This window comes from Lissotriton vulgaris, chromosome 5 (assembly GCF_964263255.1).
Source record: "Lissotriton vulgaris chromosome 5, aLisVul1.2, whole genome shotgun sequence".
NCBI lineage: Eukaryota > Metazoa > Chordata > Amphibia > Caudata > Salamandridae > Lissotriton > Lissotriton vulgaris.
The window spans coordinates 34,167,196-34,183,911 of NC_141693.1; the positions used below are offsets into that span (position 1 = coordinate 34,167,196).

Genomic DNA, 16,716 nt, shown 5'->3' on the forward strand with positions numbered 1-16,716 from the left:
AGATGTTTCGGATATGCAAACGGAGGTCCGGAACCTGCAGAGGACGGCGGAACACTTCGCGAAGCGGCTGGATGATTTCGAAAGCCGGGCCAGGCGGCAGAACGTCCGCATTGTCGGCGTACCGGAGGGTTCGGAGGAGGCGGCGACGGACCTCCTCGTTGAGGATTTGATCAGAACACATCTTGCCCCGCCTGGCCTCAGTAACTTTTTCTCGGTGGAGCGTGCCCACCGGGTGCCGGGTGGCCCGCCGAAGACTGGCGTGGCGCCTAGACCCATCGTGGCCCGGCTGCTCAACTTTCGCGACAGGGATGCCATCCTGCAGGCCTCCAGGCGCCATGGCCCTCTTAAATTTCAGAACGCTGATGTTCATTTCTACCCGGATTTCACCAGGACAGTGCAGCGACAGCGCCAAAGCTATTCTGGGGTGAAGCGCCGGCTACGGGACCTGGGCCTTAAGTATTCTATGATGTTCCCTGCTAAGCTCCGGATCGAATACGAGGGCCGTGCCCTGTTCTTCGACTTCGCCGAGAACGTCAGTGACTGGCTGGACGCTCTACCACCGCGCCGAGAAGCACAGGAGGACCACGAGGGTGGCGCGGCTGGCGGCCCGGACCCATGAGACTTGGTTCTGTAATGGGTGACTAAATGACTCTCTTGCTTGCCTCTGGGGCTATCCAATGTCGCTCTTAGTTGCCGTATTATCTTTCCTGTCAGTACATGGAGGGTGGCGGGAGGTGTTCGTGGAGAGTCCTAACTCCCCTGGGTGTCTTTTTGTAGAGTAGTTATGGGGCGACAGGCACACTGCTGGTTGGGGGGGCTTTTTAGTCACATGCAGGGGTGCAGGGTGGGGGGTGCAATTTCGCGGGGTTTGTTCCTTGTTTGTTCTATTTCTTTTTCTTCTTTAAGGCAATGGACTGTGTGTTTTGTTGAACAATGTATGATCGGGTCGAACGGAGTCGGGTGGGGCGGGTTGCTTGGGGATGGGGGGTAGGAAACTAAAAGTGCTTAGCTGGAATGTCAATGGATTAGGTGACAGGGTCAAGAGAGGGGTGGTGCTTCAGCTGATAAAAAGGAACATGCCTGATGTAGTTTTACTGCAGGAAACGCACTTGGTGGGCAACTCTTGCAGGGCCCTGAATCGCAAGGGTTATAAAATGGTCGCCCACTCTGGGTTCTCTTCGGGCTCCCGGGGGGCGGGCGTCCTTGTACGTGCGTCCCTTCCGCTTGAGATAGACGTCACCCTGCTAGATGATAGGGGGCGTTACGCAGCTGTGGCAGGGAGGTGGGAGGGGCGGTCCCTGGCCCTGTTGTCGGTTTATGTTCCCCCTGGTCTCCAGTCTAGCACCTTCCGGGACCTTGGTGGCGCCATTTTGTCTCTGCCCTCGGGCCTGCTGATCCTGGGGGGGGACTTCAATTCAGTCTGCTCTGGTACCCTGGATCGTCAGCCACCGAGAGACCTCCCGGGTTCCCAAACGTGGCTGCCGACCTTCCTTGACTCTATGGGTCTGGTGGACTGTTGGCGACTTTTACACCCGGCGCTTCGCCAGTTTTCGTTCCTCTCCGGTGCCCATGGAAGTCTGTCCCGCTTGGACTATGTCCTCACCCTTGCGGCGCAATCGCCTGCCATTTCTGAGGCGCGTTTTCTGGCAAGGGGCATTTCCGACCACTCGCCGTTGTGGATCTCCTTTGACTTCGGTGTCCTTTTGTCCAGCCGCCCGGCAGCCGTAAATCCCTGGTATTTCCGCAACCACAACATGCGAGCGCTGCTGGCCAAGGCCATCGCCTTATACTTTACAGAAAATACTGGCTCAGTGGGCTCTGCGGTCACCCTTTGGGAGGCCTTTAAAACGGTGTTGCGGGGTGAGGCCTTGGCTCTCATCGCGGCGGCCAAAAGAACTCGTGATGCTGATCTCCTGCAAGTTGAGGAGGAGGTCTTGGACCTCGAGTCCCGTCTGGGGCCCGAGCCCGAACCCGCCCTCCTGCATGAACTCTCTCTGAAGCAATCGGAGTATCACGATCTTGCCACGAATGCGGCCCTGCTCTTAGCGAAGGAGCAGCAGGGCCGCATTTATGACGTCGGTGATAAGGCTGGTAAGTTGCTGGCCTGGCTGGACAGGCGGGAGATGGCGAGCCGAGTGGTTCCGGAGATCCTGTGCGAGGACGGAGTGGTGGTTACTGATCCGAGCGCCATCGCCGAGTCCTTTGCTGACTATTTCCGGGGGGTCTACACCTCCGGGTCAGACCGCTCCGAGGCCGACTCGGCTGAATTCCTCTCGGCGATAGATCTTCCTTGCCTCTCCGAGGAGGACAGGGTGGACATTGACCGGGACATCACTGCGGACGAGATCGCCTTGGCGATCCGCGCTTTGCGTACGGGTAAAGCAACCGGACCCAATGGTATACCGGTTGAACTATATAAGATCCGGCCGGACGTGATCTCTCCTCACTTGAAAGACATGTTCCTCCGTGCCCGGGAGGATGGCGTCTTCCCCCTGGACCAGCGACTGGCCACTATTGTGGTTATTCACAAGGATGGCAAGCCGCGAGATGTTTGTAGGTCCTACCGCCCTATTTCTCTCCTCAACGCCGAACCCAAGATCCTGGCCAAACTGTTGGCTAACCGATTGGTCGGGGTTATTAGCGACCTGGTGCACCCGGATCAGTCCGGTTTTATACCCCGCCGCAATACTGCCCTTAACCTGAGACGCTTGCATGGCGTTATGGCCAGAGTTCACGCCCTCACTGAACCGGCGGTGCTGGCCTCCCTTGATGCCACAATGGCTTTTGATTCCTTGGAATGGAATTATTTGTGGGCAGTCTTGACGAAACTTGGTTTTGGGCCGGGCTTCCTGGGCTGGGTGCAACTTCTTTATTCTAGCCCCCTGGCTGCTGTTACGGTGAATGGTCGTATGTCTGCTCCCTTCGCACTTCAGCGAGGCACCAGACAGGGCTGTCCCCTGTCTCCGCTCCTGTTTGCGCTGGCTCTGGAGCCCCTCGCGGCGATGTTGCGCTCGCACCCTGACTTGCATGGGATCTCCTGGTCCCCGGGCTTTGAGGACAGGGTCTCCCTGTACGCGGATGACATCCTGTTGTATCTCACCTCCCCTTGCAAGTCGCTTATCGTGGCGTGCGACGTGCTCAGGCTGTTTGGGCGTTACTCCGGCCTGATTATTAACTGGGCCAAATCCTCCCTTTACATCCTCAAGGGCGACACGCCGCGCCTTCCCAGGGGCTGTAATATCCAACTGGCGGGACAGGGCTTTAAGTACTTGGGGATTTACATTTCGCATAACCCTAAGGCAAGGTATGACCACAACTTGCTCCCCCCGCTCCACCATTTGCGGCAGGACGTGGAGAGTTGGCGTAAGCTCCCTCTCTCGTTGCTGGGCCGGGCGGCGTTGTTTAAAATGATGTCCCTGCCCAGGTTCCTGTATGCCTTGCAGAATACTCAGGACCTTGTCCCGGCCCGCTACTTCAGGGAGGTCGAGAGTCTGCAGCGTGCCCTTCTTTGGGACGGACGACCCCGTGTCGCTGTTCGGAAGCTCACCATGCCATGGTATGATGGGGGCATTGCGCTACCGGACGTGCGGAGATATTACTGGGCCTCTCAACTTACCGCCATCAATCATGGTTTTTACGGTCCCGTGGACAACCCCGGTTATGCCATGGACCGCTGGCTTTTGCACGGAGGCAATTACTATCGCGCCCTATATTCTAGATCCTTTGAACGTAACCTCACTGGCCCGACCAAGGCGGCGGTCCATACGTGGCGGATGGTCACTAAGATACATGGCTGGCAGGGCAGACTGACGAGATTTACCCCTCTCTTTGATTCTGACATTTTGGGCAAGCTTTGGCACACCAAGGGCTTCGAGAAGTGGGATCTCATAGGCATCTCGAGGGTTGAGGACATGCTCTCCAGGGGGGTGGTCAAGACTTTCCCGCAGCTGCAGGCGGAGTATAAATTGAGTGCTACGGAGTTTTTCCGCTACGCCCAGCTGCAGCACGCAATAACTGCCGCCAGGCCGGAGGAGGGTGACATCCCCGAAAGTTCCCCCTTGGAGGACAGGGTGTTGGACGGGCATATGCCTGATAGCGCCATCTCTCTGTCCTACAAGAAACTAATCAACGTCCAGGTGGACCTCCTCCAGCGCTTGCGAGAACAGTGGGTGGCCGATGGGCTGGAACTGGACGATGAGGACTGGCAGAGTGCTGTGTCCTCCCCTAAGGAGGTAGCCATTTCCTCGCGTCTGAGATTGGTCCAGTTTAAAATCCTTCACCGAGTGTATGTCACCGGCCCCAGGCTGGTGCACATGGGCTTCTCGCCGGATGGCCTCTGCCGCCGTGGCTGCGGAGCCCTTGCCACCTTTCTTCATATACTGTGGGAGTGCCCCGTTATTGCCCCTTATTGGGAGAGGGTTCATAGAGTGATGCGGGAGGTGACTGGAGTGGAGTTGGCGGCGGAGGCGCGTAGGTGCCTCTTGAATGTTTGGGAGCCCAATGACTATGATACGGCGCAGACCCGGTGGGCCACACTGGGCAATATGGTCGCTAAACGGGACATAGCGCAGAGGTGGGGTTCTAATGTGGCCCCCCTGGTGGTACAATGGAAGGCCAACATGGACTGGTGTATGTTGCGCGAAAAGACTGTGTATACTGCCAGGGGGCGGCCTCAGACGTGGAACAAGGTATGGGGTGCCTGGAATGCCTATAGAGGGGACTTGTGTTTACCACCTGCACCGTTGCCACGAGATGAACGCTTGTCACCATAGACGTTGACGACAGCTATGTTACTCTTGTACTGATTCTCCTGCTCTTCCTTCCCCCCCCCCGCTTTTGCTACATTCTGTCTCAGTTCTTTCTACTACTTCTCCAGCTCCTTCCGCCTCCTACCGACTAGTGGTCTTCTTCATTTCCATTGCCTTTTCCGCGCCCTTGGGCGCTTGTTTAAGTTTTGTTTAAAAAACAATAAAACAACCTGCATTGTCCTGAAATGAATCGCTAGGCACTATGACCGTTCTATACTATGCTGCCTTGCCTCCGGGATGTTGGGCTGAATAGCTGTGTGCTTTTTACAATAAAGGTTTTAAAACATTTAAAAAAAAAAAAAAAAAAAACAATGGCTTTTATTATTTTTAATAATTAATACTTAAATAAAAAGTTCTTGTAATTTATAATGGCAATAGCTTAAACTTTTGTAAATAACTTTTGTGAAGATTAGCAACGGTGGTGGGCGGTGCCAACTGGATCAATAATACCTAGCACTGCCCTCGAGGGTGGAACCTAGTATGGTTAATACAGACTCCTGCGCAAAGGTCCAAGCCAGACCAACAATAAATACTGAGCGCTGCACAGGAGGTAACAGCTGGTAAAAGTACAAACTTCTGCTTTTCCAGATGCCAACCAGAGCAGCAATACCGAGCCCCTGTCCTGCAGGGTGGTAGGCAGTGCAGTAATACCAATCCTGTCCTGCAGAATGCCAGCCTGCGAAGTAATACGGAGCCCTGCTCTGGAAGGTGCCAGCTGCTAAAAACAAACACTGACTCCTTCCTCAAGGGTGGAAGCGGCTGCAAAATATACTAAGTTGAGTCACGGAGGGGGAAGCTGGTGCAATAATACCAAGCCCTGACTAGTCCAGATTGCCAGCGATGCCATGTGTGTATACAATATTTCTATATTGCGAAACTAGCCGAAAGGCAAAGTCCCACGTGAAGCCAATTGAGTTGGCATTCGGTGAACGATTGGGTTCAAAGCAGCCAAGCTTCATGTCATTAAACCAGGTTTATAACGTTTCTTGTTCTTGGAAAATGATAGCAATTCGGTTTTGGTTGGGTGGAGCTTTGGGGAGGCACTGGACATCGGTCTGGATGATGGGCAAGCCGTGTTTGAGATGTCTGAAGCAGAGGAGAATCTCAGGTAGACTGGCGTATCATCATTATATTGGTGACTCTTGATGCAGGTGTCTGCGAGTAGAGCACCAAGCGGCTCCATGAAGAGGATGAAGAAGACAGGACAGTATGGAGGTTGGGCCCAAGCCAACTATCCCCTCATATGCCACATGGACTACAAACATTTGGACGAAGCCAACCATTTCAAAGTGCTTCTTTGTCAGAGGTGATGCGGAGGTCAGAGTGCCTCACCCCTCTCTTTCGTTATGTCAGACGGTCTATAGTGTTCACTTTGATTGTTGCCTGGAGACAGACAACCTGTACCTTCTAGTCGATGACCAGAGTCCTTTGCTCAAGTGTTTCAACCCTCAGGTCATAGGCTGACCTCCTGGGGCCAGCTTCATTGAGGGAATGAGGACAAAGAAGGTCTTTCTGTTCAATTCAACGTTTGGCAATCCAACCCCAGAAGCATACTGTTTACTAAACAATGTCAGCATGGTGGTGGGGGAACAGCAACCTTCGAAGTATCTTATATAAAAACAATATAGATTCTGACGCACTGTTAAATCTCCTGACTAGATCCTTAGGCACCCAAAACATTTTTATTTTTTTTAAATCGCAATGAACTCTCAACACCAATTCTCTTACCCCAGGGGCAAGATGCAAAAGACTCTACTTAAAATGTGGGGAGGCACCAACACACCTGTCCTTCCACCAACCTTTTGCACCAAACACCAGCATTAACACCATAATGACATAAGCACACTAGCATCACTACGCATGCATGCACATGACACGTCCAGATTTTTTATATACCAATTTTGGAACACGTGTTTCGTCTATTGGTAATAGCCAAAGACTTCATCAGGGCTAAGACAAAGAAATGTATAGCTCGATTATAATCCAAAACGTCAATGTTCAACTGAATCAAAGCAAGTCTCCACCAGAATAGAGGTAAGATACCATACACCCCGTGAACAGCCTTTCATCTAATAGAGGTGAGCTACCATACACCCCGTGAACAGCCTTTCATCTAATAGAGGTGAGCTACCATACACCCCGTGAACAGCCTTTCATCTAATAGAGGTGAGCTACCATACACCCCGTGAACAGCCTTTCATCTAATAGAGGTGAGCTACCATACACCCCGTGAACAGCCTTTCATCTAATAGAGGTGAGCTACCATACACCCCGTGAACAGCCTTTCATCTAATAGAGGTGAGCTACCATACACCCCGAGAACAGCCTTTCATCTAATAGAGGTGAGCTACCATACACCCCGTGAATAGCCTTTCATCTAATAGAGGTGAGCTACCATACACCACGTGAACAGCCTTTCAACTCTTAGAGGCAAAAGATACAACCAAGGGGAAGATCAGGAGGAAACTGGAAGATGACCCAAGATGGTGACCAGCGTGGACATTTCACTTTCCAAGTAAGAAGGCGGAAAATCATGGAGGGCCCTGTAAGATGTGGCTTTTTAAAGAATCATGTTCCTAACAGAAGCCTTTATAGATTCGCTTTGGGAGATATTTTACAAAAGACATGAAACTGAATTCTGTATAGTTTGCAAGCGGGTAAGGATGCAGACAGGCATGTCTACGAGCAGGCATTTCTGGAATAGTTTAACATCATACATGCTTGAATATTGGTCTTTCTAGTGTTGAGGGGGAGAAGAGGAAACAGTTTGCGTAAAGTTCACACAAGGACAAAACCACTCAACTGAAATCAATCCAGAACCCCCTTCTGTGTTGCAGTTCCCCACTGAGGCAACAGTCGCATATAAATGGGCAGCTCTTTCGGATCTGGATTTCACAACAACACTAGCTACTTCCAAATTGTCTAACTTGTGACTCACCACAAAAGAAGCCCAGTAAAACCAAGAGAATTACCAACTAGTCAGACTTCATCATGCTCAAAATGTACAAACTCACAAAAGGCGTCATCACACGAAGATCTGTGCTGCGGTGTCGATTTGTGATCAGCCATCACCAGGAGCTACTGTCTGATGATTAGCTGGACTATAGGGGGTGATGCTCTGTTGCAAGCCTGTGCCTGTGGGTCCTGGAAGGCTACTGGCCTGTCTCATGCTAAGCCTGCATCAGGGACAAGTATTTCTACACCGGCCCTTCTTGGGCTGCAACTACCTGCACCAGCAAGTGATGGGTTATAAGTCTCATGCTGCACGAATTCTGCGCCGGCCATGTTGGGCTACACCTGCTCAGCTATCCATGGGTGGTCTGGAAGCAGGGCGCAATAATAGATTCACTGAGCAGCACCCAGCTCCTCACTCAAGAGGACGTGTGCACTGCAGATGGAGGCTGCACCCAGCATCCCCTGAGCAACCTAGGTAGCACACCAAGACCAAACATTTCCATCTGCAGTCAGGACCAAGGCGGAACATGGCACACAGACTAAATTCTGTTCAGTATGCGCTACAACACTGGGGTAAAAACAAAGAGAACTGGTGCACATAAGAACTTGTGGGGAAGCAAGTCTGCACCTGTGCCTTCTTCACCTGCGCCCTGCTGTGGGTGTCTACATTAGACTAAGTCGCCCCGTGAGTTAGAGGATGGGCAAGGTGCCCACAGGGGAAGCGTGACCAGGGATATTAGACTGTACACCTCCACTGGACTGTGTAGTACCACAGGGGGACAAGCACTCGGCTGGGCATGGAGAGAATGTGTGTTGGTTGATCGCCCAGAAAAGCCTCGCACTGCCCGGCCTCCCTATCCGGAGAGAACGAGTGGTACCTAGCTTAGTTTGTAGAACTGTAGCTGGGCAGAACCCTGGACATCAGAGGCGAACAGCCTCAACCACCACTGCTGGGGCCCGTCTCAGGACAGACGGGTGCTGCTCCATTACTCGCCTGTATTTTTGGTGATGCAGGCCTTGGTGCAGCTGAGCACATGCGGTTGGTGTGTATTTAACTTGGCCCTGGCTTCTATTACTGTGAGGATTTAAATGCACTAGTAAGTGCTTCTAAGGGGCAAATAACACGTATGTGTATTAGTAAGTAATGCTAGGGGGTGCTGGCCTGTGTCAGTGTGGGTCTTTACATGTATGTGGATCAGTCAGTGCTGCTCAGGGGTGCTGGCCTGTGTCAGTGTGGGTCTTTACATGTATGTCGATCAGTCAGTGCTGCTCAGGGGTGCTGGCCTGTGTCAGTGTGGGTCTTTACATGTATGTGGATCAGTCAGTGATGCAAAGGGGTGCTGGCCAGTGTTAGTGTGGAGCTTTATATGTATGTGTATCAGTCAGTGCTGCTCAGGGGTGCTGGCCTGTGTCAGTGTGGGGCTCTACATATATGTGTATCAGTCAGTGATGCTAAGGGGTGCTGGCCTGTGTTAGTGTGGGTCTTTACATGTATATGTATCAGTGAGTGATGCTAAGGGGTGCTGGCCTGTGTCAGTGTGGGTCTTTACATGTATGTGTATCAGTCAATGCTGCTTAGGGGATGCTGGCCTGTGTCAGTGTGGGTCTTTGCATGTATGTGGATCAGTCAGTGCTGCTTAGGGGTGCTGGCCTGTGTTAGTGTGAGTCTTTACATGTATGTGTATCAGTGAGTGATGCTAAGGGGTGCTGGCCTGTGTCAGTGTGGGTCTTTACATGTATGTGTATCAGTCAATGCTGCTTAGGGGATGCTGGCCTGTGTCAGTGTGGGTCTTTACATGTATGTGGATCAGTCAGTGCTGCTTAGGGGTGCTGGCCTGTGTTAGTGTGGGGCTTTACATGTATGTGTATCAGTCAATGCTGCTTAGGGGTGCTGGCCTGTGTTAGTGTAGGGCTTTACATGTATGTGTATCAGTGAGTGATGCTAAGGGGTGCTGGCCTGTGTCAGTGTGGGTCTTTACATGTATGTGCATCAGTCAATGCTGCTTAGGGGTGCTGGCCTGTGTCAGTGTGGGGCTTTACATTTATGTGCATCAGTAATTAATGCTAGGGGGTGCTGGCCTGTGTCAGTGTGGGTCTTTACATGTATGTGTATCAGTCAGTGCTGCTCAGGGGTGCTGGCCTGTGTCAGTGTGGGGCTTTACATGTATGTGTATCAGTCAGTGCTGCTCAGGGGTGCTGGCCTGTGTCAGTGTGGGGCTTTACATGTATGTGTATCAGTAAGTAATGCTAGGGGGTGCTGGCCTGTGTCAGTGTGGGGCTTTACATGTATGTGTATCAGTCAGTGCTGCTCAGGGGTGCTGGCCTGTGTCAGTGTGGGGCTTTACATGTATGTGTATCAGTCAGAGCTGCTTAGGGGTGCTGGCCTGTGTCAGTGTGGGGCTTTACATGTATGTGTATCCGTCAGTGCTGCTCAGGGGTGCTGGCCTGTGTCAGTGTGGGGCTTTACATGTATGTGTATCAGTCAGTGCTGCACAAGGGTGCTGGCCTGTGTCAGTGTGGGGCTTTACATGTATGTGTATCAGTGAGTGATGCTAAGGGGTGCTGGCCTGTGTCAGTGTGGGGCTTTACATATATGTGTATCAGTCAGTGATGCTAAGGGGTGCTGGCCTGTGTCAGGGTGGGGCTTTACATATATGTGTATCAGTCAGTGATGCTAAGGGGTGATGGCCTGTGTCAGTGTGGGGCTTTACATATATGTGTATCAGTCAGTGATGCTAAGGGGTGCTGGCCTGTGTCAGTGTGGGGCTTTACATATATGTGTATCAGTCAGTGATGCTAAGGGGTGCTGGCCTGTGTCAGTGTGGGGCTCTACATATATGTGTATCAGTCAGTGATGCTAAGGGGTGCTGGCCTGTGTCAGTGTGGGGCTTTACATATATGTGTGTCAGTGAGTGATGCTATGGGGTGCTGGCCTATGTTAGTGTGGGCTTTACATGTTTGTGTGTCAGTGAGTGATGCTATGGGGTGCTGGCCTGTGTTAGTGTGGAGCTTTATATGTATGTGTATCAGTCAGTGTTGCCTAGGGGTGCTGGCATGTGTCAGTGTGGGGCTTTACATATATGTATAACAGTGAATGATGCAAAGCGGGACTGGCATGTGATTGGCCAGCATCAGAGGGTTGTTGCCCTCTCACTGGTCTCCATAGAGCAGTGCTCAGATAGGAGTCTGTATCAAGCGTTGCTGGTCAGTCATAGGCTGGGTCAAGGGGCACTGCCCCCTGGTTGGTCAGTATGGGGGTGCTGGGCTCTCATTGGTCTAGCTTCAGCAGAGTGTTTAGGGGTGCTGGCCGCTCATTGGTCTAGAATCCGCAGTGTTCCAGGGCTGCTGGCCTCTCATTGGTCAGCATGCGCAGAGTATATAAGGGTGCTGGCCTCTCATTGGTCAGCCTCAGCAGAGTGTATAGGGGCGTTGGCCTCTCATTGGTCAGCATCAGCAGAGTGTATAGGGGTGCTGGGCTCTCATTGGTCTAGAATCAGCAGAGTGTATAGGGGTGCTGGCCTCTCATTGGTCTAGCATCAGCAGAGTGTTCCAAGGGTGCTGGCCTTTCATTGGTCTAGCATCAGCAGAGTGTTCCAGGGGTGCTTGTCTCTCATTGGTCTAGCATCAGCAGAGTGTATGGGGGTGCTGGCCTCTCATTGGTCTAGCACCAGCAGAGTGTATAGGGGTAAAGGCCTCTCATTGGTCAGCATCGCAGGGTGTTCGAGGGGTGCTGGCGTCTCATTGGTCAGCTTCTGCAGTCTATAGGGGTGCTGGCCTCTCATTGGTCTAGCATCGGCAGAGTGTATAGGGGTGCTGGCCTCTCATTGGTCTAGCATCGGCAGAGTGTATAGGGGTGCTGGCCTCTCATTGGTCAGCCTCAGCAGAGTGTATAGGGGTGCTGGCCTCTCATTGGTCAGCATCGGCAGAGTGTATAGGGGCGCTGGCCTCTCAATGGTCAGCCTCAGCAGAGTGTATAGGGGTGCTGGCCTTTCAATGGTCAGCCTCAGCAGAGTGTATAGGGGTGCTGGCCTTTCATTGGTCAGCATCGGCAGAGTGTATAGGGGCGCTGGCGTCTCAATGGTCAGCCTCAGCAGAGTGTATAGGGGTGCTGGCCTCTCATTGGTCAGCATCGGCAGAGTGTATAGGGGCGCTGGCCTCTCATTGGTCAGCATCGGCAGAGTGTATAGGGGCGCTGGCCTCTCATTGGTCAGCCTCAGCAGAGTGTATAGGGGTGCTGGCCTCTCATTGGTCAGCATCGGCAGAGTGCATAGGGGCGCTGGCCTCTCAATGGTCAGCCTCAGCAGAGTGTATAGGGGTGCTGGCCTCTCATTGGTCAGCATCAGCAGAGTGTATAGGGGTGCTGGCCTCTCATTGGTCTAGAATCAGCAGAGTATATAGGGGTGCTGGCCTCTCATTGGTCCAGCATCAGCAGAGTATTCCAATGGTGCTGGCCTCTCATTGGTCTAGCATCAGCAGAGTGTTCCAGGGGTGCTGGTCAGTCATAAGCTGGGTCAAGGGGCACTGCCCCCTGGTTGGTTAGTATAGGGGTAGTGGTCTAGCATCAGATGAGTGTATAGGGGTGCTGGTCTCTCGTTGGTCTAGCATCAGCATAGTGTATAGGGGTGCTGGCCTCTCATTGGTGAGCATCAACAGAGTGTTCCAGCGGTGCTTGTCTCTCATTGGTCTAGCATCAGCAGAGTGTATGGGGGTGTTGGCCTCTCATTGGTCTAGCACCAGCAGAATGTATCACCTTGGCTGCTAGGGGGTTTTCCCGCTGGGTGCTGATCCTTCTTGAACCCCATTGTTCATGACAAGGTCAACTCGTCATAAGCACAGCGCAGGTAAAACCCATGACGAGTTGGCCTTGTCATGAGCATGGAAGAGGGTAATGGCCTCTCATTGGTCAGCATCGCAGGGTGTTCGAGGGGTGCTGGCCTCTCATTGGTCTAGCATCGGCAGAGTGTATAGGGGTGCTGGCCTCTGGGGTGCTTGGCTCCCATTGGTCAGCACCAGCAGAGTGTAGAGGGGTGCTGGCCTCTCATTGGTCAGTATCGGCAGAGTGTATAGGGGTGCTGGCCTCTCATTGGTCTAGCATCGGCAGAGTGTATAGGGGTGCTGGCCTCTCATTCGTCAGCCTCAGCAGAGTGTATATGGGTGCTGGCCTCTCATTGGTCTAGCATCAGAGTGTATAGGGGTGCTGGCCTGGCCTCTCATTGGTCTAGCATCAGAGTGTATAGGGGTGCTGGCCTCTCATTGGTCAGCATCGGCAGAGTGTATAGGGGTGCTGGCCTCTCATTGGTCTAGCATCAGCAGAGTGTATAGGGGTGCTGGCCTCTCATTGGTCTAGCATCAGCAGAGTGTATAGGGGTGCTGGCCTCTCATTGGTCAGTATCAGCAGAGTGTATAGGGGTGCTGGCCTCTCATTGGTCATCATCAGCAGAGTGTATGGGGTGCTTGGCTCGCATTGGTCTAGCATCAGCAGAGTGTATACGGGTGCTGGCCTCTAGGGTGCTTGGCTCTCATTGGCCAGCATCAGCAGAGTGTATAGGGGTGCTGGCCTCTCATTGGTCTAGCATCAGAGTGTATAGGGGTGCTGGCCTCTCATTGGTCAGTATCGGCAGAGTGTATAGGGGGGCTGGGCTCTCATTGGTCTAGCATCAGCAGAGTATATAGGGGTGCTGGCCTCTCATTGGTCAGTATCAGTAGAGTGTATAGGGGTGCTGGCCTCTCATTGGTCATCATCAGCAGAGTGTATAGGGGTGCTTGGCTCTCATTGGTCTAGCATCAGCAGAGTGTATACGGGTGCTGGCCTCTAGGGTGCTTGGATCTCATTGGTCAGCATCAGCAGAGTGTATAGGGGTGCTGGCCTCTCATTGGTCACTATCGGCAGTGTTCCAGGGGTGCTGGCCTTTCATGGTCAGTATTGGCAGAGTGTATGGGGGTGCTCGCCTTTCATTGGTCTACCATCCAGGGGTGCTGGCCTCTCATTGGTCTAGCATCCAGGGGTACTGGCCTCCGGTTGGCCGGTCACTCACCCCTCTTGCGCTCGCGCTTGTCCTGCAGCTGCTTCTTCTTCTGCTTGACACTGAACGGCTTCTTGCGCGGCATGTCTGCGGCCTGCGCTCCGGCCCAGCCACGCACCGCTGCTGCTCCGAGCGCTGGCCCTGGCGCGGGCGATGAGCTCCGGACCGGCCTCCCACTCAACCACAACAGCCGCACCAATCACAGGGCCCGCTGCCACCAGACCCCGGTCGCCAACCAATGAGGGAACGCCGACGTCAACAGACGTCATGACTCTTTCGACAAATCGTCGCTAAGACCCCAGCCAACATGCGTTTTTATTTTCACAAAGTGAGTTTCTACCCTCGATGACAGCGCATTAGACAGGTCGGATTGGGTTCGAAAACGAGGTTTGAACCGCAAGCGTCCTTTCATTGGCTGGCTAACACCTTTACAGCAAGGGTAAGACCGGTGGCTTCGTTCTGAGAGTGCGCAAACGGTCCCGCTGGGCAGAAACGTGACGTTTGTAACAAGCCCAACGCGCACTAATAAACAAGCATTGGCAAAGCTAATAGGCCTACTAAAACAAGCATTGGCATAGCCAATAGGTCTCGCCTTTGGGACCATATAAGTTGCAGGGTCGGACTGGCTACCGGGCATTTTGGCATTCTGCAGAGCTGGAGGCTAATGTCACTGCGGTGGGGGCTAATTTCGTAGATGCAGACCTGCGTGTGCTTCGAAATTAACAATGCAAAACGAATTTCGTTTTGCACACGCAGGTCCCCATCAACGAAATCAGCCCCCAGCTCTGCAGAATGTCAAAATGCCCGGTAGCCAGTGCTTTAAATGGGCCGGTACAAGTACCGGTGATAGAGCGCGCAGGTCACCAGGGTCACTGAGCTTACCAATTTTCCACGCACTGGGCCCTGGCGTGCATACAAATGACAGTGTTTTGCGTGAACCGGGTGAAATCCTTAGCACGCTACTATGAGTAATTCGGAGGGTGATTCTTACACCACTTGCCGTTCATGTACCTGACTTACCACAGGCACATTACTCCTGACGGATCAGGAGCTAGCAGTGGACAGGTGACAAGATTCCTAAAAAGAATAAACTCTTATAATACCAAGTACATTTATCCACCCTTTATACTGTAAAATGACCACAGACACCTGATGAGTTTTAAAAGATTTATCAAGAAATTTCAGAATGAATATGCCAAGATAATGAGGCAAAGCAAAATCAACACATCAATTATTGAAAACTATTGTCACAATGTAGCTATGGATTAGGGCAAATACCATTAGAGTAATTGAGAACACTACAGGGTAATGAGCTATTCACCACACGTTTAAACTAGGGCATGGGACATGAACAGGACCTAAAATGTGTATTTAAACTAGGCTATTTATGCTATTCTTACTAAATTCACTGCAATCATGCTAGGGGAAGGGGAAAAATGGAACATACTAATATAATATGACAATGTAATAATGTCCTACAGGTAGGGAGAGAAGTGGAACCTTTCTAATAAACAATGGCATATAAGTTGTTTTCAAAAGGTGATAGAGCAATATCACAGGCAAGAGAGCTTTATTTAAGAAGGGAAGAAAGAGAGATAGAGAGACGTAAACCCACAGTTTAATAATTACCTAGATAGGAATGAGGACTAACCCTGGCCACGGGTCAGTTTGGAAGACGGGGACAAGGACCCTCAAAGATTGGAATACCAGAATGCGAGCAGGTACAGCTCACGGACAGTCAGGACAGGATACCCCTCAGGATTTGGGTCTGGACTGGGCTCACCAAGGTACAACCAACACCTACAGCTTCGGATGCAACGCCTGCGTTACCCCTCTCTGCAAGTAATCCGCCAGTAACCCCGATTGGGTTTTCGAATTTCCCCAGCAAAGTGCTTCGCCAGCACTTAGGATTATTTCCACCCCTAGGAGCTTGTGGAAAGTATGGACAGAGTGCTCCGCAGCACTCTAGATTGATCACCTATAGAGTTCGTAGGGTCAGTGACAGGTCTGCTACTTGGACAAGTCGGACAATTTCTCTAAGCTATACTAGGTTAGTTATAGTGTTTTGGGACCCCTAGACCACCCACAAAAGTTGCAAGTGACAAATTCCCACGTTATGATTGGTCAGGAGAGGTGACTTTGTCACTGTCACCTCCTAGAATTCAGTGTTCCCATCATTATTATTCAATTTTGCATACCCGCCCCTTGGGTTCACGTTCCCAGGCATCGGAATACAGAAGACAATGAGAGAGAGCAATTTACAGATACATTGTTGCACAGTCAAGGAAAACTTCAGCATCTTCGAGATGGGTTCTCAGGCGCATCGAGCTTCAGGAGCCAGCTGGCTGGTTTTAGCTTCTGCGCAGTGGGGTTTCTCCCATGTCACGTGACAGGGTTCAGAAGAGCTTCAAGTATGGCGCAGCTCCCCATCCCCGGGCCCATAGATACGCGGTACATGAAAAGTAAGCGAGAACAAATTAAAATCACACGAAAAAAAATGATCACACTGTATACCGTAATTGACTTCACTGTACCCCTTACTTTATAATATCTATAGCATTAAAGTTTAGTGCAAAAAGACAGATAGGCGGAAGCAGCGGTGGCAAGCAGAGAGCGTGGTGAGAGACAAGCGGCCATATTTGCATCAGTGCGCATGAGCAATACAATCCCTCCAAAATGCGAGTGCGTCAAATCACATGGGTATGACCGACGCATGCGCAAACTGGATTTCTGCGAAGCAGCCATTTCCGTAGTGCAAGCATTGTTAGGGTGAAAAGACACACAGGCAAGCCTCCTGGGGACACCCGCGTGTTGGGGAAAATGCTACATAAATGACGGACATGTTGAATTAATATGATTATAAGTTAGGCGAGGTTCTTGAATAAGAGCAAGTCGCTTTACGTGCGAATCCTTGCTCCATCAATCCCCTC

General features: G+C 51.8%; 1 protein-coding gene across 1 annotated transcript in view; it reads right to left on the reverse strand.

Moving 5' to 3' along the window:
• Positions 1–14,077, reverse strand: part of GNL1 (G protein nucleolar 1) — a 154,291-nt gene extending 140,214 nt beyond the window's left edge. Inside the window, exon 1 of the mRNA XM_086920710.1 lies at positions 13,799–14,077. Coding sequence (XP_086776836.1) covers positions 13,799–13,871 — 73 coding nt within the window. The 5' untranslated portion in view covers positions 13,872–14,077. The remainder of the gene's footprint in view (positions 1–13,798) is intronic.
• Positions 14,078–16,716: the final 2,639 nt, after the last annotated feature.